Below are 27,966 nucleotides of genomic sequence, written 5' to 3' on the forward strand. Positions count from 1 at the left end.
CCCATAGACTGTGGTTTGACCACAGGGGAACACATCTCGCGTTAACCTAGGCGTAAACACACCATTGGCCCGCCCACCCCGGAACTGTTTTTGATCAGATGAAATTAAGCAACAGAAGAAGCACACTTAGCACAGTAATATTTGGTCTTCCCTGTAAATATTTCAGCATTTTTATTATTTTTGTATCGGTTCGCTGTCTCTTGGTGGAATCAACGTCAACGTCCCAGCTGTGCGGACAAACAACAATTATCTGTGTCCAACTCCCGCTGACTCAGCAGTCAGCTGTGTGTTCTTCAAAGAACCATGTCGGCCAAAACAAGTGTTGGTAGGAGCAAAGACAACGGTGAAGTTATTAAAAGTCATCACAAGAAGGCGTTCGAATGCATATCTCAGGCACTAAGGATCGATGAAGACGATACAGGTATGTCACTGTCTTTTATGTCTTGTATTTATTTTATTTGGAAAACAAAAGGCCTGTGGTCTCCGATGCTATGTGGAATGCTAGCTTTCTTTATTCCCCATGCAGCTGCACGGGGAAGCAGTTATACACTAATAGCCTACAGTGGCACATACAATAGCACAACGGTGTTATTATGAGTGCAGTTTGTCCATCAGCAAACAAAGAGAATCTCTTACACAGTCATATTATGCTTTATTCAGTCAGTCACTCACTCATGTCATAACATCATGCTCTGTGGAATGGCAGGTGTGAAGGATGAAGCTGTTCAGTGGTACAAGAAAGGCATCGCTGAGCTTGAAAGGGGTATTGCAGTTGAGGTCACCGGACAAGGTGATGTATGAATCATTAATTAATGTATGCAGCTAGAGACAACAGTACTGTCTGTGTAGGGCTACTGTAATGTGAAATTTGCTCTGTTTTTTTGAGTGGTGCAACCACTCCTACAACCAGCTTGCAATGTCCTCGTACCTGTTTGTGTGTCTGTGTGTCTGTGTGTGTGAGCATGAGTATGTGACTTAATAATAGCAGTAGGGGGCGCCAGAAACAGTGAGAGGGGTAGTGACTCTAATGAGTGAGAGAGAGAGAGAGAGAGAGAGAGAGAGAGGGGGGGGGGGGAATTGCACCACTCAGTTCACACGTGTGTGATTTTTTTTTTTAGGAGAGCAGTATGATCGGTCGAAGAGACTTCAAGATAAAATGGTGACTAATCTTACCATGGCAAAAGAAAGACTTGCACTCTTGGGTAAGTGAGCATGGTGGACGCAGGCTAGCCCTGTTTGGAACCTCACCCTTCACTGTCAGCTCCGAGAAGAGGTTCCGTGTCACTGTCAGGATATCCCTCTGCTAGCCCCTCTCGGAACCCTACATAAAGCTTTTCTGAAATTTTGATGAGTTTTATGTAGGGTCCCTGTTCATGACTATATTTCCGTATGGGAATTCTGGAACGTGGACATAAACATGCTCTCTATGATCGAATCTGCGGCGTTTGACGGCCTTTTTTTGTTTGCGTTATTCTGAATTCGGGAACTTTAAGTACCTATACATTCCGCTTCTTGTTTGTTTACCGTTTATTGTACCGCCTCCCGGTGTGCGGTTGGCTTGTGCCGGCTACGTCCCTGCCTCTGATCTGCTCTGTCATAGCTATAGCGCCACTAGCTAGCCAGATAGGCGGTACAATGAGGTGTCAATAAACAATGAAGGAAGAGAAGAATCAAAGTGACCAAATCGGTCAAACAAAGATTAAAAATACTTAACGGCTTCCGCGCCACAGGAGATATTCGCAGCAGCATGTATGGGTACTTATACATATTCAGAAACCCTCACACGAAAGAATGTCGTCAAAGAGCGCAGACAGGCGTTATCCATGTTGTTTATGTTTTATGTATGTCCGCGTACCAGGTGGCAGGATACTGCAAATGTCAGAAACTTCAGTAGCATTGGGTTCTGCTTGGAGGGCTATCCCTCTGCCTGCATAAGTCGAAATGGGTCGAGCCTTCCAAAAGCAGAGGCGAAAGGCATTTCTCGATGCTAACGGAGGCTGGAAGGTGAGGTTCCAAACGGGGCTAGACAGTAGACACAGGTGTTGAGTTGTGAAAAAACAGTTGACGGTGATGAATACCTGTGATGACTACCTACCTTATGCTAAATGATATCCCTGGGGTATTCTGTCAGACAGAAATCACTCACTTTTGGACCTTAGGGTGATGTACAATAGTGATTTATGGACCACATACTGCAATAACGGATCTCCACAAACAGTTGCCTCCATCCATCCTCCATTCGTGAAGGATTGTCTTTTATGTATGAATGAACATTGAACTCACACTACATTCCTGCAAAGCCGTTCACCTCGTCGTGACACAAGTCCCACACTGACATCGCCAAATACAGTTAGTACTTGTGAATGGAGTTTGACCCCATTTCTTTATCTACTAAGCCTAGGTAAACAACCCTTTGATGATACCTACCTGATAGTTGCCGTATTCACTATTTTAAGTGTACTGTTCTTAATCAGTCACTTAAATATAAACTTATATGGCCTTCACTTGCAGAGGGGGACGAGTGCTTATTTATGTAAATAATCCCATTTCTGTGAAAGTTTCTGTCTTGTTGACATTGTCTTTTTATATAGAAATTAATTTAGCTGAGCTTTATTGTGTAGTTAGCCGAATAAACTTACACTAGATGTAATTCCGTCCATCCTTTGTTACTGATATTAAACTTATAATTTCTTATTTAAGCCCTATTTTACATTGGTACAATAGTGTAGCACAGTGAAAATTGCCGATCTACAGGCTCAACACGTTGCGTCACGACTCGTGAGGGCCTATGACCTTGTTGATCTGCCATTTGTGAACATTTTCGCCTATAATGAGTCATACCCAAAATAGGGACGCCAGTTTGTAAGTCGTTAAATAAATTAGTGTTGGTTTTTGTGAATCGTACATTTTTCATCATTGAGGCCTTCTCAAACAGTTATTCAAGATTGAATTGAATATTTAATGATTTCTGAAAGAATGCTGCCCCAATATTAAAACGTATCTCCTTTCACAGAAGCTACACTGGCATCTAAAAGGAAAAGTTATCCTCAGAATGTCTCACCCCAGTCAAAGCCGGGACTGAAAAGCCAGACTGGAGCAGGCGGTGCATGCATCAAACCCTCCACTAGTTTCAGACCAGCTCCCAGAACCTGTGATGTTAAGGTGATGTTAGTTTTTTTAAACGTCAGCTGTGTATCATACAGTTGGGTCAATTGCTTTTGGTAGGTCATGGATTTACATGTGTGTTAATATTCCTCAAGGTTACACCAAGAGTGGGAAAAGTCCAAAATGGAAAACCTTCAGGTGTGAAGCAGCCCAAAAAGACAGACATGAAAAACTTTAAGAATGTGGACAGCAAATTGGCCAACTTGATTCTTAATGAAATTATTGACAGGTATTTATGAGGGAGGCTCTTCTTACCACATTTAATGGGGTTTTATTGTCCTGACAGTGAAACTCAGCATGAATTATTATTATTATTATCCCCCCACCACAGTGGTGCAACTGTTTGCTTTGACGATGTTGCTGGGCAGGATTTGGCCAAGCAAGCCCTCCAGGAGATAGTCATCCTTCCTTCAATAAGACCAGAGGTAATCACTTAAAGAATAAATAAATATTGTACATTTCTGTTTGGTAGTCTGGTGTCATTTGTACCACACACCTCAAAATCTAATTCAGTGTTGTTGCTTTATGTTGACATTTTAGCTGTTTACTGGCCTGAGAAGTCCAGCACGTGGGTTGCTTTTATTTGGTCCTCCAGGAAATGGGAAGACCATGTTGGTAAATTACATGACATTTCCAGCTCAAAATAGCAATTTAATACAGATCAAAATGTGTTACGGTGCGACGCGTAGCGCTTCTAACTGCGTACATCAAAATGAATGTACACATCCATTGTGTATTTAGACACTTGGCAGATATTCTTGGATCTTATCCTGTCAGTAACGGGTTGTCATGCCCTTGATTTCATTGTCGTTTCCTTTTAACCAGGCTAAAGCAGTTGCAGTGGAGTCAAAGGCTACATTCTTCAACATCAGTGCTGCCAGTTTGACCTCTAAATATGTAAGTTAACACTTGAAGTCTAGGTTTTGTATGTAGGACTCCACAATAGGCTTCAAGTACTGTGAATGTAGGGGACAAACGTCATAATTGTCTGGTCTTGCTATCGCCATCACAGGTGGGAGAGGGTGAGAAGCTTGTACGAGCTCTGTTTGCTGTTGCCAGGGAATTACAGCCTTCGATCATCTTTATTGGTTAGTGTTCATCTGTTCAAATGCTAACAAAACATATGTTTTCTTTACTTCTAGTGGTGGTAAATATCTTACCACCACCACGGCTGTGGGTTCGAATGCACTGTGCAGTGGTCCATCCGGCTTCTGTCGAGCATCTATATGAACACAGTTCAGTATTTAAGTCCGACACATTTTGTAGTGCTACGTTATGTCCGGGTCCAAGTGGCACCAGCTCCCGTCCGCATCTCATTGTAAATAGAATATCTAAACGTGTGAATCTTTTTACAACGACGTTATTTTCCAGAAAGGAAGCCATTGAGGGTTAAAATGGGTCTTAATGCTTCCAACTCGAGTAGAATTATTGTATGTTTTGTACAAGTGTCCATGACAACAAAAATATATGATGTGGAGACAATAAAGACTATTATTATCATTATTATTGAAGGTGGCAACAGTCCATTTGCTCTGTAAAATATTTCGGGGGCATATTTAGAAGTGTGCAGGCTTGAGTATGTTGAATCTAGTTTGCATTAATGAGGATTTAGTTGACACAATAAAATAAAATGGCGATAGTATTCCATGTGGGGCAGACGGCCTGTCACAGCCAGATTTGGGAGAGTAGCGCAGCTTTGTTGTTTCGAGGAAAGCGGCAAATGAGACTTTCGTGGTTGTTTTCGTCTCAGATTTAGTCCGACGGAGCGTCACTGTATAACTCTATGGGGACACAAAAGCGACACAAAAGTAGGACCCGGAAGTATCTCAGGAAGGGGCACTCACGTCACAGCTAAAATACTGACTAACGACAAAAAAGAAGCAATATAATTGAACTAATTTATATTTCTTATTGTTTTTGTTTTCATACAGATGAAATTGATAGCCTGCTTTGTGAAAGAAGGGAAGGAGAACATGACGCTAGTCGTCGATTAAAAACCGAGTTCCTCATTGAGTTTGATGGGGTAAGAAGACTTAACACATTTGCCATCCGTTGACCATTATTCACATGGCAGCCACTTTGCTCTTAGGAAGCTGCCTGAGTATACTGCGTATATCTCGTTTGTGTCCGAGCATAGGCATGGTAACGCCCCGCCTGCCTCTGATTGGCCTACCGACACTGCCCGTCCTGTCTTGACTGTCCTCCGAGGTGGATATAGCTATGCTAGATAGTCTGATGCGAGGTTACTCCGGTGGAAAAAAGTACGGTATGACTATGATACAAGAGAACTGTAACCTAGTGTAACCTAGTTTAATACATGATAATCAACACTTTATTTAGAACACACCCAAATCAAATCATATAGTACACTGTACGTGTTCAATCAATTATTCAATCAAAGCTCTTGATCAAGCCTCTTCTACAGAAAAACGTACAAGTTAGTTACAAGGCTGCATTCTGTCATTCTCTAGTATTATTTCTCACCACGGAGTAACCTCGCATCTCGGAGGACAGGCAGTGTCGGTAGGCCAATCAGAGGCAAGCGGGGCGTTACCATGTCTATGCTGCGATGCTCTATAGTCAGGGCAGCTGATGCTTTACATTGAAATCTGTATGCATTAATCACATTCTTTTCAGGAGCTTTGTTATTTTACTAGTGACCTATGACATGCTTTCATGAGAGATCTTGGTTTTCAGGTGCAGTCAGGAGGAGATGAGAGAGTGTTGGTAATGGGAGCTACTAACAGACCTCAGGAGCTTGATGAAGCAGTACTCAGGTACTGTACGTACGTACGTACGTACATACATACATACATACATAGTCATTCATGTTATTCAAAGATTAATTCACAAAATTATTGCACAGCTATTGCGGCTGCTAACCATCTACAAATAACCAAAAAGTAAACCTTGTTATTGTTCCATCACTCATGAAGGGTGAAATGCACCTTTTAGCTGCCAACTCATCAGCAGAACTGGTACGGGTACAATCAGTACTGGCCCAATCCAAGCACTTTTTGTGATGCAGTGTTATTCATGAATAGTCACATTTCCACCAGACGTGCAAATTGAAAAGATTTGTTTCAGAACAGTCCATCTGCTCAACCAGCAGACATTAGTGTGGAGGGTCATGTAAAATATTTTTTTCTGGACCTCAGAGCACCAACTTGCCAACGGCTGAGTCCATTGGCTCTAATAAAAGTATGTGTTTTATTACTACACTGTAATTGTCCATTTTCAGGATTATTATAGGCATACATAACAGCTTGGCACCAGCTCCACAAACTCCTCTGTGACAGTCAAAGATGCATCAGCACATAAATAAGTAGTACGTTACAAAGCCATTTATAATTTGCCACATGGATAACTGCAATCGGCAAGGGCAAATTGCACTTGTGTTTGTGCTCCTACTCCTCCTCCCAGCCCAAATAACACCTTGGAAAGCATGAGTGTCTATTTCAAACAAAGTGTTTTTTGACTGGGGGGTCATATTTTGACAGCAGGAATTGCCTGTCATAATTTGACCCCCGTAATATCAATTGCAGATTTAACTCATATCGTTTTTTAATCAGACCTTAAGACGGCGATGCACAATGTATCTAATTTTTGTGAAATTCCCCCTTGTTTTTGTGCAAGCGACTTCAGTCTGGTTCATTATTTTCTGTTTATCTTACAGGCGCTTTGCAAAAAGAGTGTATGTGGCCTTACCAAATGAGGAGGTAACTATGGAGTAGACTTAGGAGTGTTTTGATATTACTGATGAAACGTGCAGTTATTGCAGTGTCTTTGATACCTTTTGAAATCTGAAAGGCGAAGATGTTTGACTACGTATATAATTCATATGGTGTGGTTTCCCCATTCTCAGACAAGATTCAAACTGCTCAAAAATCTTTTGGGAAAGCATGGGAATCCAATTAAGGAAAAAGAGATGGGCCATTTAGCAAAGTGAGTTCCAGTCCTACATTGCATGCAACTACTATTCTATGTCATTGTGCTTTCTTTTTACATTTTGTGTTCATTCTTGGACATTGCTTTTTAGAGTGACTGTGGGTTACTCAGGAAGTGATCTGACTTCATTAGCCAAAGATGCTGCACTTGGGCCAATTAGGGGTAAGAGTACGGTAGTTGCTGATATTAGCCTAATCGTATGTATATTCTGACTTCTTATTGAGTAATACAATGATCTTTAACACAGAATTGGGACCAACACAAGTCCGGAACATGGCTGCTAGTGAGGTGAGTTGATAAAATCTCAAAATGTAACAAAACAAAAAAGGCCAACCAAATTATACTACCGTATTTATGTGTAAGAACAACAGGGTCTTTGAATTCATATTGATATTGTGTTATGACAAACGGCTAGTGTGTGTGTGTGTGTGTGTGTGTGTGTATATAGATATAGATATAGATATAGATATAGATATATATAGAGAGAGAGAGAGCTGACTCTGACCGGCCCGTGAAAGGTTACTTGGAAATGAGAAAATATAACATGCTTTCTAATTGTATCTTATGCGCGGACTAAAACGCTTTTATTTTGAAGCCTGTTAATTCATGTACACACAATCTGTTTCCTGCCGTGAATTGCGTATGATTCCTTGTCACCCCTCAAAAATGTTCGCTCATGCCCAAAAAAAGAAAAGTCAAATGCAGAGGTTTCAACTAAATATGGATATGTCAAAGTAGTATAGGGGTTTAAGTAGTTACTCATATGAGGATGCTGTTTAAATCTGTAGTTGACTACCATAAATGAAAAATCCTAAACGGATTATTATAAATTAGTATTATTTATTAATGGTTTTTGAGTGTGCCCAGTTTGTGCAAAAATATTTACAACACAAATGTTCAGCAATTATGCAGCCATGGTTATGTTCATTTCTATGTGCAGGTGCGGAACATCCAACTTAAAGACTTTGAAGATTCCTTGAAACGTATAAAACCCAGCGTCCACCAAAAGACTCTTGATTTGTATGCACGGTGGAACAAAGACTTTGGTGACACAACAGCTTGCTGAGCTAAATAAAGCTGCAATTGGTAAGTTCAAGTTGCATATCCTACCCGGGATTCGAACCCCGGTTGTCCTGAGTGGGAGACCAAACTTGTACTACTCTTTCAAGAGAAAATCCCTGCTGCGCCAGGGGGGATATTGTCCTTATGAGCTTCAAGCAGTACTACTTGCCTACCTGAGACCATAAAGTTGAAACGCGAATACTGTCTTGGTCTTCTGTGTAGAATGGTACTGCCTTCCCAACTTTTTTTTTAAGGTTTTAAAGTTGTAGCTACAAATTTAATATTATGAGAGGGAGCCAATGGTGAAATTATGCCCTGAAAACCTACCAGTGTTTAAATTTAACATGCAAAATCATCCCTGTAAACAAATGTGTCCACATTTATTCCATAACACAATGGAAAGCAGTTGCAGTTAAATGGGGAGATTTCGTTTTTGTCACATTTGTGATCCAATATACCAATGGTTGATGAATTGAGGCCAAGCTTAACAAGAGCAAAACTATATTTAAATGATTAGGAGTTTTGTTATTCCTAGCAATGATGAATTCAAGTGCAACATTTAAGGTGTTGCAGTGAGTGGTAAGGTGGTACAACTTTGTTTTGAGCTTTTGTCATTTGCTGTATAGTTTGTATAGTTCTGGAGTTTGGCTCAGTGCTGTATCAATATCTAAGATGTTTAGTTGAGTTCCTTTTCACACGGTCTTTTAAATTTTAGTTTTTTAGGGTTAGGGTTAGGGTTAGTAGAGTAGAGTAGAGTAGAGTGGTCCGCAGCAGACGTCTGCCCGGCCCGGAGGTGGAACCTGTGACTTTCTGTCAGGCATTAGAGCCTCTGTGTTAAGCCCTACACACACCGTCTGCGAACGCCGCGCGTCAAAACAGCCGCCTCCGTTATTTTCAATGAACCTATCCCACACCGGCGGCATCCGACGCACGTTCACGCCTCGCCTGACGCTCCGATATGCCACCGTTCTATTTTCCAGGCGTTGCCGCGTCGCTGCGCACCCGGTGTGTGCTGGGCTTCACACGCCCTAGCCAGCGGGTTTACCCCCACTGTCTTTTGTTTGTAGTGAATTATATATTAGATAGACTTTGTGTTCATCCCAAACACCACGTTCATCCCAGACACCTATTAGTTTGAAGAGAGAAGGTAATTTACTCCTCCTATAATTCACAAAGAACTAAAACGCCAGTGCCTTATACTGTAGACTGTAACACCAGGGAGTAAGTAACAGTGATATGGTCCGAGATGGGTCCATTTGTGATTGAATAGAGCGTCACAGTCCTGCCCCCTTTCATGACGACGACAGGCCCAGGAAATAATTCCCCATGTATTGTTCCCATAGACATTTCAAGGTTTCAAGTATTTATTTAAAACATCTGTAAGCCTTGAAGAAAGCCAACTGGGATCGTGACAAATCATGACGACAAATACAATATTTTGGGCCGAACAAATAATTACAAAAGAATAACATGCATGTATCTCGCGTCATCATACCAAAACCTAACGTTCTCACGGAAGACAGTTGACTGGCCATTAAATAGGCTACCCGCTGCAATATTATTACATCACAACATCATTGACCTAAATGGCGTTATATCAACAATGATAGTATAAAAAAAAGGTCAGTCTTATGTCTTTTTCATAAATTACTTGTGGAAAACGTTAGTTAAACACGCAGAGTGAGGCATTAGCCTACTTTACCTGGGTAACATCATATTTTGATACTTTAATGTTTTACCATACCATACCATCTTTATTTATATAGCACATTTAAATAACAACAAAGTTGTACCAAAGTGCTTTACAATAGAATAATAAAAAACACAACACAAAGTTTTGACATGAAATAATAATCCTGTACCGTCACCATGTAGCGTTTTGTTTCATTAGCGCGATCGTGATAAAATAGGCTGCAGCTGTTGTTCCGCAGCTGAGCAGTCAACTTTTCACTGCTGTTTTGGAATCCTTGAAGGTCGGGAAACAGTTTCCAGGAATTACATTTTGTGCAGAAAGATGTGTCGTCGTCGTCGACCCCCCCCCCCCCCCCCCCCCTGCACAATCAGAAACACAGTAAGCACAAAAAGAGATATAGGATGGGTGATTGAGGGTCGCACCCTACGCGCGACGGCCAATCCTGCCCACTAATGTGTTTGTCCCCCTCTTTTTTACGACGGGAAAACTTGGGATTCCCTTCTCGCGTTCCAGTGGCACATGTCCCGCGGACCGGTGGTTGGGTACCTCTGCTCTATACCGTAGCGTAGGTGAATTGGCACATGCCTCCCTTCAATTGGCTGGCCAAGGACTAGGAGCTGTCCATGGTGCTGATGTTTCACCACAGACCTATGCTCCCCTCAGATCCTAAACATCTCCACTCACCCCTGTGGAGATCCAGAAGAACTATAGTATGAACCTGTTAAAAGTAAACGACAAGGCAGTGGGCGGTTCATTTTATCTGCAGTCAAAGGTGGCGCGGGCCTGGAGTGTCTAGTCAAGGAGCTCAGCATTCGCTTTATTATTTTTTATATTATAGGACAGTCAGCAGAAACATTTACAGAAACAGAAGTATGACGTTCGCCCAACACTTGCCTTCCCCATCCTCTGTAAATGATGACCTCAATAAAAGCCATATTCTTTTCTTAAAAAACAATGTACCGGTGTGTATATTCTCCCAGGTTTACCCACCATGCGATGAATGCATTTCAGTAACATCGAACTCTGAACTAATGTGTTTAATGATTTCTGTTTTGGGCTACAAAACAGAAATGCTTATTTGCCTGAAGCTCATAAGCCTGATATCTCACCTGGCCTTCACTGAGCTGCAGTGACCTCTCCATCGAGAGAGGACCTAAAACTTAAGGATTGCAGCTTTAAGGCAGACAGTTGGGCCTAATACCGGTAATGTGTACAGCATACAAAATCATTGCTGGTAATATAAATATCATTAAAAAGCTTTTAAAGGAGGGATTCGCTAATTCTGATGATTTGTTTACAGTTTGTATCTTGTGAAAAGGACATGCCATGCAAAAGTGTAATTACCGTCTTTTGCCTCAAGAGGACAGCACATTTCTGCAACCATGGCATAACCTACTTGGATTTAAATTATTTAATGCTTTGGTGAGGTTTTCTCATCAGATTATTTCCTCCTGTTTACTAGTTCCATTGACTAGTATGAACATAATAGCAAAATTTTAATATTTTGTATACCCTGGCCTATAACACCAAACAGGTTTGAAGCTTGCAGATACAGAATCAATGATTTGAGTATGGGCTCCTCTAATTTCATTCATTTGCCCACCCAACATTTTATTTTTTATTTTACATTATTCAGTGGAACAGAATATCTTTATAAATTATGTTAATGCCTGGTGTAAAAATAAACACAATATTCAAACAGTACATTCAGTACAGTCCATTATTGGTATGAATGCAGTCATGTGTAAACGTTAATGATAGTGTATAGGGGTTATCTACTGTGCATTCTTGGATCATAGACAAAATAACTGTAGTGTATTAACTTTGCTTCCCTATTGTGGCCTCAGGCCAAATCGTGAATCAATGTGAGGGTTGGTTATGGTTTTAAACGGAATGTATGTAGTAAATCTCTTATTAATGACAATAAAAGCCATTTTCTGTACTCACACTGCAGGTGTGAGTATGTATATCAGAGGGGGGAAAATGAGATGGTGATCGTCAGATAATAGACTTGAGAGAGCCCCAACATGAACATGTATATGCATGTAGGAACGAGAGGTCATGGTGATGATTATACACTGCATTCTCTTGTATAGACCTCGTAACAACTAATAACATACCAAGTTCTTGAAGATGGACCGAGGTCATCAGCTGTCAGAACATGCAGTCAGCTGTCTCTGGCTTGGCAAACGCAGCTTGAGGTCACTCTTGGTTTTAGTGCACTTCCCTTGGTTTTCACTGAAATTCCTGTCTAAAATGCCCCTGCCAGTGGTGTTGCCTTTGCCTGAAGTTTATGTGGCTGCTGTCCCACCCTGCATAGTTTTACTGGGCCAATGAATGTTTCTTTTTCATTTTTATTTTTTCAAGTTACTTTAGAAATCTTTAGACTTATTTCTGCACAGCTCAAAGCCACCATCATTGTCACAGTCCAACCACACCTTGGTTCTATTTGGTCTATTTTACATATCATGGAAGGAGTTTCTTCCACTATTGCAGGATGGAGTGCCTTACGTGTTGATAGGGGGGGCCTGTCGTTATAGTTGACTTAGCACATTCTCAGTAAGCTCTCCATTCATCGCACTGCCATGTGTTGTGACTCGTGAGTATAATTCAGGCATTACTTTTCTAAAAATACATCTCCTTGGTGTGCTGTTTATCAACGTTTTCAAATGATTGAGCCTGGCCCCAGATGAGATTTAGGTGTATAGGGAGAAAAAACCCAGAGTTTAGACCCCTGGGGTACCCTGGTCAAAGAAGTATAATAGGATTTCATTTGATTTAAGTGGTTAAGAAGCAAGGTCGCCCTTGGTTCCAGTTCAACACACAGCGGAAATTTAGCTTCACACTGATAGGTCATCTGCAGTGTGACCCCTAGGGAAAATATCTTTATCGGTATCACCCTTGCATTCCTTTTTTCACTCCCCTCACCCATGACAAATAAAGGCTGGGTTCTTTATACAGTATCATAAATATAGAAAATATATACTATACACTATGTGTTCGTAATGCATGTACCATTTCTCCCATCTCTCTTACTCTCTCTCACACACACACACGCACGCACGCGCTCGCAAATAAATAGTAACACCCTGATCCACACTCGCACCCGGCCACACAATAAATAAATGGTGTGTAAGAAAAATAAATTTGCTCATAAAAGACAGATGTTGCCATTGGATACAATCTTAGATTTGGCTTCTGTCGTCCCATGAGAGAGAAAGGTAATACTCCAAAGGTAAATATTATACACATATTGGTTCTGCATGCCATTGGAACAGTAATAGTCAGTGCTTGCTGCTCATAGTAGCCGGCCCTGAACACGTTCCACTGTGTACGGACTGAAACACCTTTAAGAGCAGGGTGATAAAAAGCCTAACCCCCATATTTTTGAAGGAAATCCCTCATCGCTGGCTGAAACAATTTACAATCAGGCTTTTGTTAAAAAAATGGCGGCGTTCCCCGGGCACTCTAAAAACTGTGCATCACGGCTCACGCACATGCAGTCTCTGTGCACTGTCTTTGCTAAAGTACATTTTATGTCGGATTGAAAGACTACAGCGAGGTGTATGCACACTAGTGACGGATGATATCAACACCCCATAGAAATCCTACACAAACTATCAATGATCCCCTGCAGCTCAAGCAGTAGTGGTCGTCTGGTTCGACATGCACCCCCCATAGCAAACTCTTCTGATAAAGGGCTACTTAGAGGAACACTCAGGGTCTGTTTGCTCAGTGTGTGTGTGCGCTGTCTGCACTGTGTGGAATATTCTGCTGACTACAGTGTGGGCCGTACCAGAGGTGTTGTCAAATGATCACTCATTCTGTTTTCCAATGAGTGGATGTATTGACCATATTAACCAACGCTGTGGCCATTTTGCATTTACATTATACATGGGGGGTGTTTCCCACCCTCTGAGTATGATGTAAGAATGGGTGTAAGTTGGGGGCCATGGGAAAATGGTCAATTGGGTAAATCAAATGCATATCCCTGGCATGCAACTTGGAAGGCAACTTGTCAATCATCTACAGGTGTAAAATCACTTGGTCACTAAACTTTTGTTTTGTTCTCCCTGTAGTAAGTGACAGTGTACAGTACAGTGTACAGTTAGATTGTCATGTATTTATTTTTGATGTAATATATCATGGCAGAGCTCAGCACTGGGTTTTAAAGAGTGTTTTTTGTGTGTGTTTCAGGTTGACCTTATCTCAGAGATACAGGTGTTCTAGTGGGATGTTTTGCTGTCGGAACATAATTGCATGTTTCTGTGAAATTTCATACAGTAGATGTCATCATGACGATGTTAACGTCAAACTGTGAAGAGCTGTCATCTCAGGCATTTAATTTCACTGCTACCCAAGACTCTAACTATGTATTGGATCAACCTTGATTGAAAGACATGCTATGACTTGTCTATTCATTACTGTTACCTGTACACCATCAATTCAGATTCACATACCTTCAAAAGAGCACTGCCTGTATCTTCGATTGACATATTTATTTATTGTGTTAGTTTTTACAGCTGTACTGTATGAAAACATTGTAATAATGATTTCATATCTGCAAAATCAATCGATATTCTAAAGAGATATTCAATTGACGTTACAACACTTCTTGCCTCTGGACTTTGGATTCAGTTCATCTGCCTTTATAACCTTTTTGTGAATTTGTGAAGGTCTTTTATTTTTTTAATTAGGTTTTTATTTTGGTCATTGTAACAAACAGTTTAGCATCATATGGTATATTACATGTTTGTGAAGGTCTTTTAATGGTACAGATACAAATTATTGAATGAGTTTTTTTAATTTGTTTCCTATGATTTTTGTAACCCATTTGTTTTCACCCAGTGTCAATTGTCTAATGTAATCCTGGGCGCTACACTCCCTCTGCCAACCTGGGGAGAGCACTGAACCGACCTTCCCATCAATGCATGAGGAGTCCAAACCACTTCTTTTAACCTGACAGGGGAGACTTTCCCTGGTTGGAAACACGTGGAAATCACACATTATTCCAACCAGTTCCTTTCCCTTCCATCAGGCGCCAGTTCCTTTTCCCTCCATCCTGGTCTCTATACTGCCCCCCACGGGGAGGCAGTATAGAGACCTGGATTACGGCATGTCTTTTTTTGTGAGGATACCTACCCTAGGGGACACGGGGAGAACATGCAAACTCCACAGAAAGGCCCTTTCGTCAACCCCACCTAGGGTATGGACACTGATGACGCGGAGGAGAGAACACGCCCCACCGCCGACAGCATCCCCAGTGGGAATCGAACCGAGGACCTTCTAGATGACAGCGATCGATTCTTTCATAAGCAAAGCGGTGAGTTTCTGAGAATATGAATTGACTATTTGTTACAAATTGCATAGTGCCACATTCATCAATTTAAGAAGATATATTGCTATTCCTATTCCATGACAACACAGTGGAACTAGATAGAAGAAGCGGTTGAACCATTTTGTGGATAAAATTTTTAGATGCTTGTTGTAAGTCGCAACGAAAACCTCAAACCTGTGACCATATTTTCACAACACCAATGAACCGCACATTCATAGAGGGAGGGGTGGGGGCAATTATTTTAGCGCATAGTACACATATTCACTCTATCTTTCAACACTGTGGATGTTGATTAGAATATTCAGTGGATACTTTGTGCAGTCAATGCTTGATGTGTTGCACTCTCGGAGATCACATCTCGGACTGCTAGAAACCACTTCTGGTATAGTTTAGGGTTCTTATTTTCTGAAATCTTCTCATTGAATGTTGAAAATATCGTCTATCCGAGACTTATCCCTGAGCAATTAGTATTTTAGTTTGTGTCAATGCTGGTTGATTTGGGTTTACATTGTGCCAGCCCAGGGGAATCGTATAGGAGAGTGATATGGCTTGTGGTTAGGTCAGTAATAGCAGGCCTGGCAACGCACATGTCTAATTTGGGATACCACTGCTTTTTACAGGGTGTATGAGGGAAGCAACTTGCAAAGTTGTTTTTTAGTTCATGTAAGTGCTTCATAGCAAGGGAGGGAAGAGATGGTATGCCCGTCGGTGATACGGGACAGGAAGCTATGTAAAATGTTTATGGAAACCTCACCACCAGGACATACTGTATGCCTGTTGGAGGGAACTCGGCTCATTTGCGTTTTCTCATTGACTGCCTGCAGCCACAAAGCTGTAAAAGACTGGGCTGGACGGAGAAGAATCAAGCTCTCTGTCATGCCCACACATGACCTGTAAAGGTATCAATCTCAATAAAGCAAGTGAGGCTGAGGAGATGACGGGGCCATATCCTAGCCTGAAACGGCAGGTTCATAGAAAGTGCAGCTGAATTAGACTTGACACTAGTCGCGTCAGTGTAGCTTTGTATGACAAATCTATGCCTGTGGCTGTCCCAGACATAACGTGGTCACCGTCCAACGGATTGACTTGGCAGTCCCATATGACCCGAGGATGTGCTGTGCTAAGTGGGACTGGGAAGTCGTTCGGACCAACATTCATCCCAGATGATGATTCTCGGGATACATTGCAGTTCTCAAAGAGGTGTCTGGGGACCCCCAGCGTTCATTGAGGGAGTTCCAGGGGTCCCCAGCAAACCGAAACCTATAAATGCCTTATTTCCCATTTATTTGTAAATAGCTAAAATCTACAAGCTTACAACCCGTCATGATGCAACCTGTTTTGAGATTTGGCGAACGGCTATTTTCTTTTTCTAATATTTTTGACAAATCTTCTCTTATGGGGGACCCTGGCACAAAGACATCAATTTGGGGATCCTTGATATGAAAGGCTTTGAGAACCACTGCATTGTTGGACAGATGTGGTGGACATGTCAGGACATAGGGTGGGACTGGGATTGAGCGGGAGGGGGTTAGTGGGGTGGTAATGTGTCAGGGTGAGCAGCAGGCTGCCCCGGGGTGCATTCCTTCAGCCTGTGAGCCGCCAAAACACTTGATGAAAAGTGAAAGTGCAATGAAGAGTGTGTGTTTTCACAAGAGTAATGCTCCGTCTGTCTGTCTTGTCTGACACTCGGCTCTTCTCACACTCCGCTTGTCCACTTGTTTTTTTGTTTGTTTTATCTTATCCCTTGTCCTTCCCTGGGGTCGTTCATGTGAAGACAGAGCCGGTGGATCACCTTCACCTCTGGGCCACTCAGGTTCATTGTAGAGCAATTAGCCAGCGCCCAACTTAAACTGCTGTGAGTTTCACCGCTGACCTCCACCTCCATCCAAGATTAAAGTCGGGCTGACTTCTTGTTATGGAGAAAAATCATTTACGGTCTCTAGTGTCATTAGTTTGCCATAATCATAATCATTACTGTAACACACCACACTTCTATCAGCAGTGGGGTGGTTATAGCTGGTTGTTAATAAATTGTTGCAGTCTCTTTGAAAAATGTCAAAAAACAGATGGGATGAGGAACAATTGTGTGCCCTTTAGGTATTCTGGTTATGGCACTTTGACATGACAAGCCAGCTGTTCTGCTTGTTGGTGACACTTCTCCTTGAAGCTATTTGAAACCACACTTCCTGAGAACATTATCAAGTCACACCAGACAGATGGTAGTTAGAACTAGAGTATCCTTGCTGACTTTGTGATGTTTGCGGTTCAGCCCAGACTCTAAATGTAATTTCACTGTACGACCGTATCACTATACGATCCAAGACAAATTCCTAGTTTGTGAACTTTTATGGCCACATATTCTTATTCTGATGAGGTTCCTGTTGTAGAAGCTGTCTTAACCCTAGGGTGCGTTCTGAAATGCGCACCGGGAATGTGGTCAGTTTGTCGAGTGTGGTGGGCGGTGACGTCACAGAGTGCATTCAGTGTGCCTTATTTACGAACGACCACAGCTGTGACGCATTCACACGAATCACACCGGACAACCCCAGCTTCAGGGTAGGGTCGCTCAGTGCGGGCACTCGGCACACCCGGTGCGCAGCACACTGGATTTTCGAACGACAACGCACCGAGTGCACTGAATAAACTTAACGACAAGAGAGCACACCAGTGCGTTCAGGGCGCATTTCCGAACGCACAGTCTCGCATGGCCATTCCGCACCTCCCACAATTTCCAAATGCTTCCGGTCATGAAGCACGGAAGCTCTTTTGATGATTAAGGGGTAAAGCAGAATCCCTGCCTTCCCTACTCAACGTTTCATCTTTATAGTTGCGCAAATGTATCCTAATATAAATCAAAATCATTTAAGCATATATAGCTTACTGCTTAACCGAAATGGAAATTATGAAATTCAATTTAAAGATATTTTTTTATGTATTTTAATTACTTATTCACACATTGTGATTGATTGAATATTATATTAACAAGATTGTTAACAGTACGAGTAGGTTATGCTAAAAGGATAACCCAGGAGCTTGTTTCCATGGTGGTCCATTGTACTCAATTAATCAGTAAGACATACAAAATGTACAAATACAGTACAATACAATGCATATCGCTAAAGCTCAGTAGCAGCAACACCAAAGGTATATTATTATTTTCAAAACATATAGTTTTTTATGCAGCATATGCAGCTATGATTAAGTAAAATCATGCCTTGAAAATGCAGGTATGGCCCATCCTGCTGGCCTAGTGGTCCGGGCAGCTATGCTCCTCCAATGTAGCCTGATTCAATCACGTGTCGCGGGTTCGAGTCCCGATCCTGGCAGCCTTTGAGTGTGTCACTCCCTGTTGACCTAAATCTTAAAAAAATAAAATAAAATGCAGGTATTGGAGGTGGAGGATAGAAAAGAAAACACTACTCCTCCTGGCTTGACATCAACTGAAGACCCTAAAGGCTCAGAAATGATGTGCAGAGTAACAGGTTGGCAGATCTTCTTGTAGTGCTGCCAGTTTCTGAATGGTGTGTCCTCCAGCATCTACAGTTGACTAGATATAGTACAAACAGACAGTGGTGGAGAAAGTACTCAAATGTTTTACTTAAGTAAAAGTATAAATTCTGCAACGTAGAACTACTCCGTTACAAACGGTTTTAGCGTGGTCCCAGCGGAGTGACATGTCGTCCTGTTGCACGTTGACGCACGTCATCCCAAGTTGTCCCAAGTGATTCAACTCATGGAATTCAATGGCCCAACCCACTTCAAAGGGTCACCACTCACCATGTAACTCCTTGCAACCGTTTTGACCCAAGGAGTTGCATGGTGAGCCTTTGGTGTGGTTAGGGCGTAAAAGTCCGGAATTCAAAAGTACAAAAGTATTAAAAAAAATGTTTATAAAAATCTTTGGCCGAAATGTATATACTGCTGAAGTGGTTATTGTATGTTTTGTCATAATGAAAATCTCCAAAGTAACTAGTAACAAAAGTTTTCAAATAAATGTAGTAAAAGTACAATATCTGCATCTGAGAGTAGAAGTCAAAGTACTGGAAAGTGGAAATACTCAAGTAAAGTACAAATACCTCAAAATTGTACTTATTTAAGTAAATGTTAAGTAATGTTACTTTCCACTACTGCAAACAGAACCCGAAAGAAAAAGACAACTGTCCGGGTATCCGTTGCCAACAGGAAGTAAATTGTTCTCCTTGAAATAGGAACACTTGGATATCATTCCCTGAGAATGTTTTCTCTGTTGGCGCTGAAGTCATTTCTTCAGATCACCTACCCAATTTAGAGTCATGGTTCTCAATCATTATGAATTTCAGTGTGTTAAACAACAAGGCCATCTTCCACTGTCCCTTGACAAGTATTAGCTCTTATCCAACCTGTATTTGAGACGCTCCAATGTATGGCTTGTTTGTAAGTATGACCTCCTCCCCCCCCCCCCCCCCCCCCCCCAAAAAAAAGAAAGAAAACCCACTTAGAATTTATTGTAGCATCAGCAGCTGTGTAAATATAATCTAGCAAAGACTGTAAAACAAATCTACAGCCTCAACTGTTGATCTTGTGTATAGGCTACTCTCACAGGAGAAGAAAGCTTTATTTTTGATCTTGTGTATAGGCTACTCTCACAGGAGAAGAACGCTTCTTTTCTTTGTACACACATGGAATTAATATCAAACCTTTTCATCACCAATCCAACCAGAAATGAATTACTTTAATTCTCTGTCACGATGGATTTCATGCTCTGCGAGTCACACAGTCTATCTTTTATATCATGTCGCACGCAAGATATTTGCTTGGGAGCGATTAGGGAACCTCTCTAAAGACGAATGCATGTTTGTGCCCGTTGTGTGCAGGATATCAAAGTCTATTGACATCATGACGGAACAAGCCTACGGTGAAGTTCAGTTCCATTAGAATGTTTCAAAGCGAGGCCGTCTTGGCCGTGCGCCCAGGAACAATCCTGGGGCTCCTTGCCTCCTTCAGCTTTTTGTCTCGCAGCAGTCTCCCGGTGACTCATAGCGCCACTGATGACCACACACGCGCGCCCACACATACACATACAGCCTGAAGTGCACGCAATAACATAGACATGCTTTAGTGCCCGTCCGCGCACACAGTACAATTCATTTCTGAATAACAGAGGTGCTAACGGAGGTAGCGGCACGACGTGAAGGGTTCTTCAGACACCCATGACTTTGGCCCTGGACCAGGCTCTGAGAGAGGGAGCCTCACTGTGACACCACTCGGGTCCTGTTTCCCCCCCGTCTCCTGTTGTCTGGAGGTCATGTTGTTAAGGAGCAGACGCTGACCCCTGTCACATGACCTGCTAGACAGAGGTCTTGTTATCCACTGCATCAGAGTCGCCCGCCGTCCCCCACCCCACCACCCCTGTGCTGGGTTTTTCTTCCATCTCTGTTGTGGTGCCTTTTGTGCTAATTCTCCAAGAGCACCAACTCATCAGCCATAGTAAACACAAGCCTACAACTCTTGTAGGCTTGTGTTTACTATGGCTGATGGAGGATAAGCAAATAAAAGCTAAACATAGACTTAATAGAGGAGGCATGGCGGAGAGATGAATCACAGGAAAAGTCACGATGTTAACGAGAATGGTAGTTTTACCTTCCTGTCGAAACCCCTTCAGGCCTTCATTTTATAAACTGTGTACAGGAGGTGAGATTGATTGAGCGCCTTGTATATTCAGCATTACAAATGGTGATTTTGATATGTAAGTAGCATAATATTGCGTGTCAATTGCATATCTCCTTGCAGCATCCTGTACAAATCACTGGGTAATTACTGTAAATCCATGTCTGCAATGTGCCTGGTAGTATTACAGCTAATTGATGTGGCATTCATGCCTGAAGGATAGGGAAACCGTACACGTTTAACGTTTTCCAACCTGTGCTTATAAAGGATTTGTGGGAATTACTGCGGCAGAGGACTAGGGGGGCACATTTTGTGTTTTGCTGCATTGTTGCCTGTCATACCATGAATTGATAAGAACATTCTGGGACAAAGAGCTGCACCATTTGCTTGAATGCTAATCTGAACATGAGATGGAATAAGCCATCACACAAGGTGCAAGCAACCATGGCTTACAGAGAGTGTGGAATCGAGCATTATTCACTACTAGAGTTGCACCTTTAGGATTCTGTCAGTGCCAGACATAATCTATGAGATTTCTGAATTTCGTCATGGGTTTCCTTTCTGATCAGTCTTAACAGGTGTACAGTATCTCTATACAGTGGTCCTCTATATCATTTCTCACGAAACAAGAAGTAGGTACATTTAACTGGCACCTGGAACAGATTTATACCACAAGAGGCAGCACTTTAAGCCGTTTGATCTGCAGGGCTCAGCTGTCCTATAAACACATACATTGTAAAGTGTAAACACGATACCATGTGGCTAGTATTTTTTGGTGGGAGCCCAGTTCATGCCATCTGCACTACAGCTGGTTGTGGAACTCTGACATGAGTCACGATGGCGAATACTTGGCATGTGTCCCATGTCGTCAGGAAGAGGCCAGGCCTTTTCCTTGTGAAGTTTTAAACTTTGTATTTGGATGTCTGACAGTAAAGTAAATAACGTACTAACAATGGTATTGACTTTATCTCCTTGGTACAGCTTTGTCAAGAACCGTTAGGATGCACAGAAATGTAATGTATTGGATTTCCTCACTACCATGAGGATGGACCCTTATTGCCTCGCCTTGTGTCTGCAAAGTCCCATATACGCTTGACTGAGACATTGATAACTATATTTTGTTGAACATCTGCGAGTGATGTCTTGACCTGAGGAGGCCCAAGGTCAGCGCTTAGCCGAGACAGATGCCTTGTTCACTCAGCGGTCAGCAGATCAGCTTGAGAGACGTCCTACAACTCCTATCCCTTTTTAATTAGGCCCAAACTGGCGTGTGTCATGGATCATCAGGTGAAGCTAGCATCTTGAGGCTGAGGGTGCAGGTCACGCTCTGCCCTAGGAACCCCAGCTCCCCTCCCGTCACACACGGGGCAAACGGCTGACCTGCGGGCCTGTAGCGCACAGTTTAAAACTTAACTGTTGCCGACGGGGGTCATGCTTTTTAAGGAGATTTGAAATGGTTTGTTTGATCTGACATTGATCCTGAGTGACGGCTTCAAATCTGTGGACGCCAACTTCCATTGTCATTTATGTCACCGAGTATGAATTGCGGTATCCAGTACTTGACAGTTAATCTCTGCCAACCATTTTCCAAAGTACACTGAAATCCAGCACACTTGTGAGCAAAGTTACCTTATCAGTGGTGTTTAAATAATTTTAAGGAACAGATTGATTTTACATTCTAGCCAAAAGGTAGTGATTGATTTTCAAACAAAAGCTTTTAATGTTGATGACTTATTAACCATGCATTGATTTAGCCAACATTGACTCAGACGCTAAGAATTATAAAAAAAAAAATGGGGTGAAACCTGACCTACAACAGCCCCTGAAATGTACGCGACAATTCACGACCTAGTCGACTCCAGGGTTGCCAAGTCTGCTTATTTCCACCAAAACTTGGATTGTTTTTTACCCACAGTTGCTTGCCTGGTTTTTGGAGGTTGGTTAGCTTATTTCTGTCGAGACAGTTGCCAACACTGGAAACAACCCATAACATCCCATCGACTGCACGGCATGCAGAGTCACAAACTCAACGTCTGCACGGCATGAAGACTCAACATAATACTAGCCATGTGGAAATTGACGCCAGCAACCAGGCATGTGGAAAATAAACTACATGCATCAACGTGCACGGCATGAAGAGTCACATTGACACCAGCGACAGCACGCAACAACAACACAGTCATATGGAAAATAAACGACGAAATAAACGCATCAAATGTGAGCGATGCGAATGCATGTGCAGATAGAAAGTCCCACTACCTCTCTCAGTGAGGGCAGTCAGATTCCTCCTCTCCGACCCCGCACCCTCCCTCCCTCACAATACAGGTTGTGCACTAGTACAGTTATTTTACACAAATGCAAAGCCACATCAAAACACAGTCATTGGAACATACACAGAACGTCGGAAACGAACGCAAACACGTGAGGTTGTGACACACAAACATACACATTACTAAAATCATAATCAGACTAATATGGGGGGAGGGAGACGGAAACAACAGAGACAGTGCTTCTTTCACCTGACAAATGTCACTATGTGAACATTTCTTGTTTATTGAGGGATATACTACAGTAGGCTGACAGGAAATGGGGAGAGAGATGGGGGGGGGGGTGACACGCCATAGTCTTAAGGCTCATACATAGTCTGGATTTACGGTGGTGGGGTGACCACCAAACTACAACATGACGTCACGCGCCACAGTGAAGAGCAAACCACTCTGTTTTTACTCACCACCGCTCAATGTTATTTCAGCTCCGGTGGTCAGCTCACCACCAGAGCGATGGTCACCTCATCACCGAAAATCCAGACTATGAATAGGCCTTTAGTTGAGGGCCGGTGTCGCACGCTGTAAATAGCAGATCTACAAGCTCACAGTGCATCGCAGCATGGCGCATCGTGAGCTATCGATTATTTTATGTGCGTGACACAGTGCACAAACACAAAGTCTAACTCAGGGTTTAGTCCACTGCAGCTGCAGCTCCAGAGAGAAGACATTGCACTAATCCTCTCTCTGCTCCCAAAGGGTCTGAGGAGGGGATCCAGTGTCTAGTGTCTGCACACAGGCCATTCACTCAAACAAAGGAGTGGGGCTGAGGGGATCAGCCATCCATTCCCTTCTCGCCCATGCCAAGCAGGACTATACAGGGCTGCCAGTTATACCATACTTGAGCTTATGTGGAAGTAAATGCCACAGACATCAACAAGTTGGCCAGACAGAGAGGATGGCAAGTTGCCCTGGAAACTGAAGCTATTGTACTGCTAGTGCAAACGTGTGCGTTTCTTTCTGTGTGTGTGTTTTACTGTCTTGATGAGTACCAAAAGTACCCCATTGTTTTGGTCATCATGAGGAAAAGAGTCATGTCTGTGGTAAAAAGAAAAAGACTTACAATTACGTAAATATCCATGTCGGGGTCCAAATTAGGAGTAAGCATTCAGTCGTTATGGTTAGGGATGCGGTGGGAGGCTAAAGTTAGGGTTCGTTTTTGGGTAAAGGGACAGGGATTTGAGACATTAGATGTTCAGATGTTAGTCTGAGCTATGTAGGTTACCGTTAAGTGTGTGTGTGTGTGTGTGTGTGTGTGTGTGTGTGTGTGTGTGTGTGTGTGTGTGTGTGTGTGCGCGCGCGTACACGCGTGTGTATGTGTTTATTGTCCACACATGATTATGTCTACATGCCAACAGGATGTTTAGCTTAATTTACACATTTCCATTTCCTCGTGGAAATCACTTTATATTTTGGCAAGATATCCCTCGATGTCAAAGCTGATGTGCAGACCCCTTGGGACAGTCATGTATTCTACCCTAAATGAGACCTAAGTTACCTGCTTAAATAAACCATGGAGTCTGGAGGAGAAATTGCAATGTGGAAGCGGTGCCTAAATAAATGTTTGTATGTGGTCCAGTGCCAAAGATCCTGAGCCACAGACCAATCCACATTGGTCCTTAGGCTATGCAGTGTTTGTTTTCACCGCTGCACTATTCGAGTGTTCTTTATTATGGGTTTATTTTGGGATTATTATGCAGAATGCCCTTTCATGCAACAAAGCAGCCATTCTCATTCCTGCTGTAATCGTTACAAATTATCCCCTTAACCGCGTGCAATTTCATGAACGTTCAAATTGATTCTCGCATCAGTGGTAGTTCAACTCGATCTGGCCATGCATTTTTTGTCAAATATTGTTTTGCTAAGCGACAGTATTTTGAGCAGTGATGCCTGCATCTGCAGGTTTACCACGTCTAACGTGGGGACTGTTTTGGTGCAAGGGGAAAGAGAAAAGAAAGAAAGAAAACAGGCCGGTCTTTGTACCTTTGGCTAGGTCACTGTATGAGCTGTGGTCTAAATTTCAACAACCCATGCCCTGCCAGGAGAAGTTATCCAACCTCAGAGCCATACCATGACTCTTTGGAGTGGTATAAACATCAACTCCAGCTGTTAAACTCCATATCCTGTTTACCACTGGATCCATTAATGAACATGGACATTTCACAGAGGTGGAGGCGTTGGCAAACTACCATACATGGTCAAGTCCAGGAACTCTGAGAGTGCACAAGTGAAGGTCCATTTCATTCCATTTGTACACTCTCATGATTTGCAGACATGTAGGGGTCCACTTGGTTCCTATACTGTAACCATCAAATATTCTATCTGGTCCATGGAAACTCCTCAAGGACCCCTGGGGATCTCTGGACCCCATGTTGAGAACCAGTGGTATAGACTACAGTGTGAAGGTGGAGTATTAGTGTACCATCAACACTATATGCACGTATTGTGCTGAATATCGCACCTTGTTGAAAGTGATGCTCCCATTTACCAAAGGCAATATTATTGCTTGGAGATCCAGACCTCTGGGTGTAAACGTGTGGGCAGGTGGTTCTGATTTATAGGGTTTTGATGCTGGATTGGTGCCATCTTCAGATGTAAACCAGGTGAATGTTCCTCGCGGCAAATGTTCCATTTCTGAGAACTAGCATTGGCGATGAAAACCCATCTCTCATTCTCTTTATTACACCCCAAATGCCCACGCAGTGCACTGAAGGTTATACTCAATCCACAAGGCTTGCTGTGGGGAACGTGCTTAGAGCTTTCACATTCATCTATGAGCAAACATAAAGTAATTGCCAGGGGCGTGGAAAAATGTCCCTTAACAGAGATTCAAAACAGGCTTCCTTGGCAGAGTTGTACAGCCTGGTACTGTATCTCAAGATTGTAGATGGGCATAAAGTTAAAGAAACTACTGACTGAGTATGATGGACATCCACAGAGCTTAGTCAATTGTCAATATCCTGCACAGTTTGTCCCAGAGGAGTTACAGGCAAACCATTTTCCTTATTCCTGTGTGGAACACTTACACAAGTGCTCCCTGTGTATTTGAGGGCCCATGCTCAGTGACAGGGAGAGAGAGAGAGGACGTATGAGTATGTGAGCATTGCTCCCATTTTGAAAGTGAACCTCTTTAAGGAGAACCTATATTGGTCTCTTGACCTGGCCTATGTCGTCTGTGAAGAGAAGCTTTGTTGCCCTCAGACAGCTCATGGACGTTAACACACACCTCCATAATAGCATCTGTGTCTGTGATTTTCCATTTGGTGAACTGTGAGTTGTTGTTTTTCTTACCTCACATCCCCAGCTTTGCTATACAGAGAGAGAGTTAGTTAGAGAGGCAATCATCATAAGTCTGATCGTACAGTGGCCTACTGTAGCTGCAGTGTGATTGCCACGCTTTAACCACACGTGCCAAAATACACAGGAGACAGTTAAGCCAATCATGGCTACCCCTTCCGGCAAAGGAGATGTCCTTGCACATGAGTATACGTTGTGCAGTGGCTCTGCGTGTTACTGTTGGTTTAGTGATAAAACTTGTGTGCAAACATAACTATAGACCATAATTGCATGGTGTACTATGGTTTAGAGATGCTACAGAAAAAAGACTTAAACTTGATTGCAGCATAAACTTTGATTGCAACAATGGATGGAGTGTTGCTCTCACTGCATTGGCAGAAAATGTTTTCACAGTTTGCTGTGAGTCTGCACCTGTCCGATGGGCAACCTCCCTGTGGCCTTTGGCCTCTCTGTTTAGCGATGTTGTAATCTCACAGACAACTGTCCTTAACACTGACAGCATGATGACTACTGTCAATACTTAGCTTGCAACGCACGCGCTAATCTCTTCACTTTCATTGACAAAGGCTGACATTCCTAATAAGATTATTCATGAGAGCATCCAGGTGATACAGGGTGAAGTGCCTGCCCACCCTGGTGAGTGGTGACTGGGGTTAGATGCCTTTGGCTTGGCTGGGCGCTCCAATGGATATAATTGGCTGTGTTCACGTCTGGGAAGACAGCAGGGGAGGGTATTCTCTGTCACCACACTAGCATTCCTTTGGTCGGGGGCGCCTGATCAGCTGAAATATTTCCGTCCGCATACTGCGTTACATCCTCTCAGTGTTGCTCTGCACTGTCAGTGTCAGGTGAAAAGAAGCGTCTTGTGACTCGAAGAAGAGATGTGTGGTTGTTCTACGCCCTCCCCAGACCACACAGTAGGAGTTGGCAATGACAGGGATTATACAAACAATCAGGGAGAAGAGAAGGAAAAAAAGATTGAAATAAGTCTTCACTTTGCATACACCATGTGAGCTGCAATATTATGCCATGTGTGCATCTTTATATAGGCTGCTGTGCATCGCCTCCCAAAACCATTATCACATTATCCACTCTGACCAGCAGAAACCCACCGCAGCTGCGTCAGAAAACCACCCTCTGTCTCTACGGGCAGCACACGCAGGGATCACTGGCAGAACCGGAGCTGTGTCGCGTGTTGTCTGAGGGTGAAGCCTAGATAGACATGGAAGGTGGGGTATATTATGTGCTGACTGGGAGCAGTGTTTTCTCCTGGATGGGTGACAGTTGGGGTCAGAGGTTCACTGCACCAACCACAGCTCTCCCTCTCTCTGCAGAGACTCTCTCTCTCTGGGGCTCAAAGGAAGGGTTTGACGAGGAGGGGCTCGGAAGCACCGCCAAGAGCCAGAGGCATCTGGCAGCGGCACCGCAGCCCTTTCCCTCCACATCCTGAGGGCCAGCAGAGACGCTCTGTGGTGGCTGGGGCAGGGAAACAA

The 27,966-nt window shown here is 42.9% G+C and overlaps 1 protein-coding gene across 4 annotated transcripts; it reads left to right on the forward strand.

Moving 5' to 3' along the window:
* The first annotated feature begins 107 nt into the window (after positions 1-107).
* On the forward strand, positions 108-27,954 carry LOC310865350 (spastin-like). 4 transcript variants are annotated; one of them, XR_014569816.1, is made up of 18 exons: positions 108-421; positions 707-790; positions 1,119-1,202; positions 3,014-3,162; positions 3,261-3,394; positions 3,497-3,590; positions 3,706-3,780; positions 3,991-4,062; positions 4,178-4,253; positions 5,097-5,188; positions 5,863-5,942; positions 6,842-6,884; positions 7,031-7,110; positions 7,205-7,275; positions 7,361-7,401; positions 8,054-8,199; positions 14,066-15,191; positions 27,808-27,954. XR_014569816.1 is itself a non-coding variant. In XM_083774418.1 (17 exons), the coding sequence occupies exons 1-16, from the start codon at positions 304-306 to the stop codon at positions 8,177-8,179; spliced, it is 1,419 nt and encodes a 472-aa protein (XP_083630544.1). In that variant the 5' UTR covers positions 108-303; the 3' UTR covers positions 8,180-8,199; positions 12,365-12,467. The 4 variants fall into 4 exon arrangements, 2 of the variants coding, with proteins under 2 accessions (XP_083630544.1, XP_083630543.1); XR_014569817.1 differs by lacking the exon at positions 27,808-27,954 and adding an exon at positions 27,578-27,668; XM_083774418.1 differs by lacking the exons at positions 14,066-15,191; positions 27,808-27,954 and adding an exon at positions 12,365-12,467.
* The last annotated feature ends 12 nt before the right edge of the window (positions 27,955-27,966 follow it).

Source organism: Protomyctophum parallelum (genome assembly GCF_964188405.1).
Source record: "Protomyctophum parallelum genome assembly, chromosome: 10".
Classification (NCBI taxonomy): Eukaryota; Metazoa; Chordata; class Actinopteri; order Myctophiformes; family Myctophidae; genus Protomyctophum; species Protomyctophum parallelum.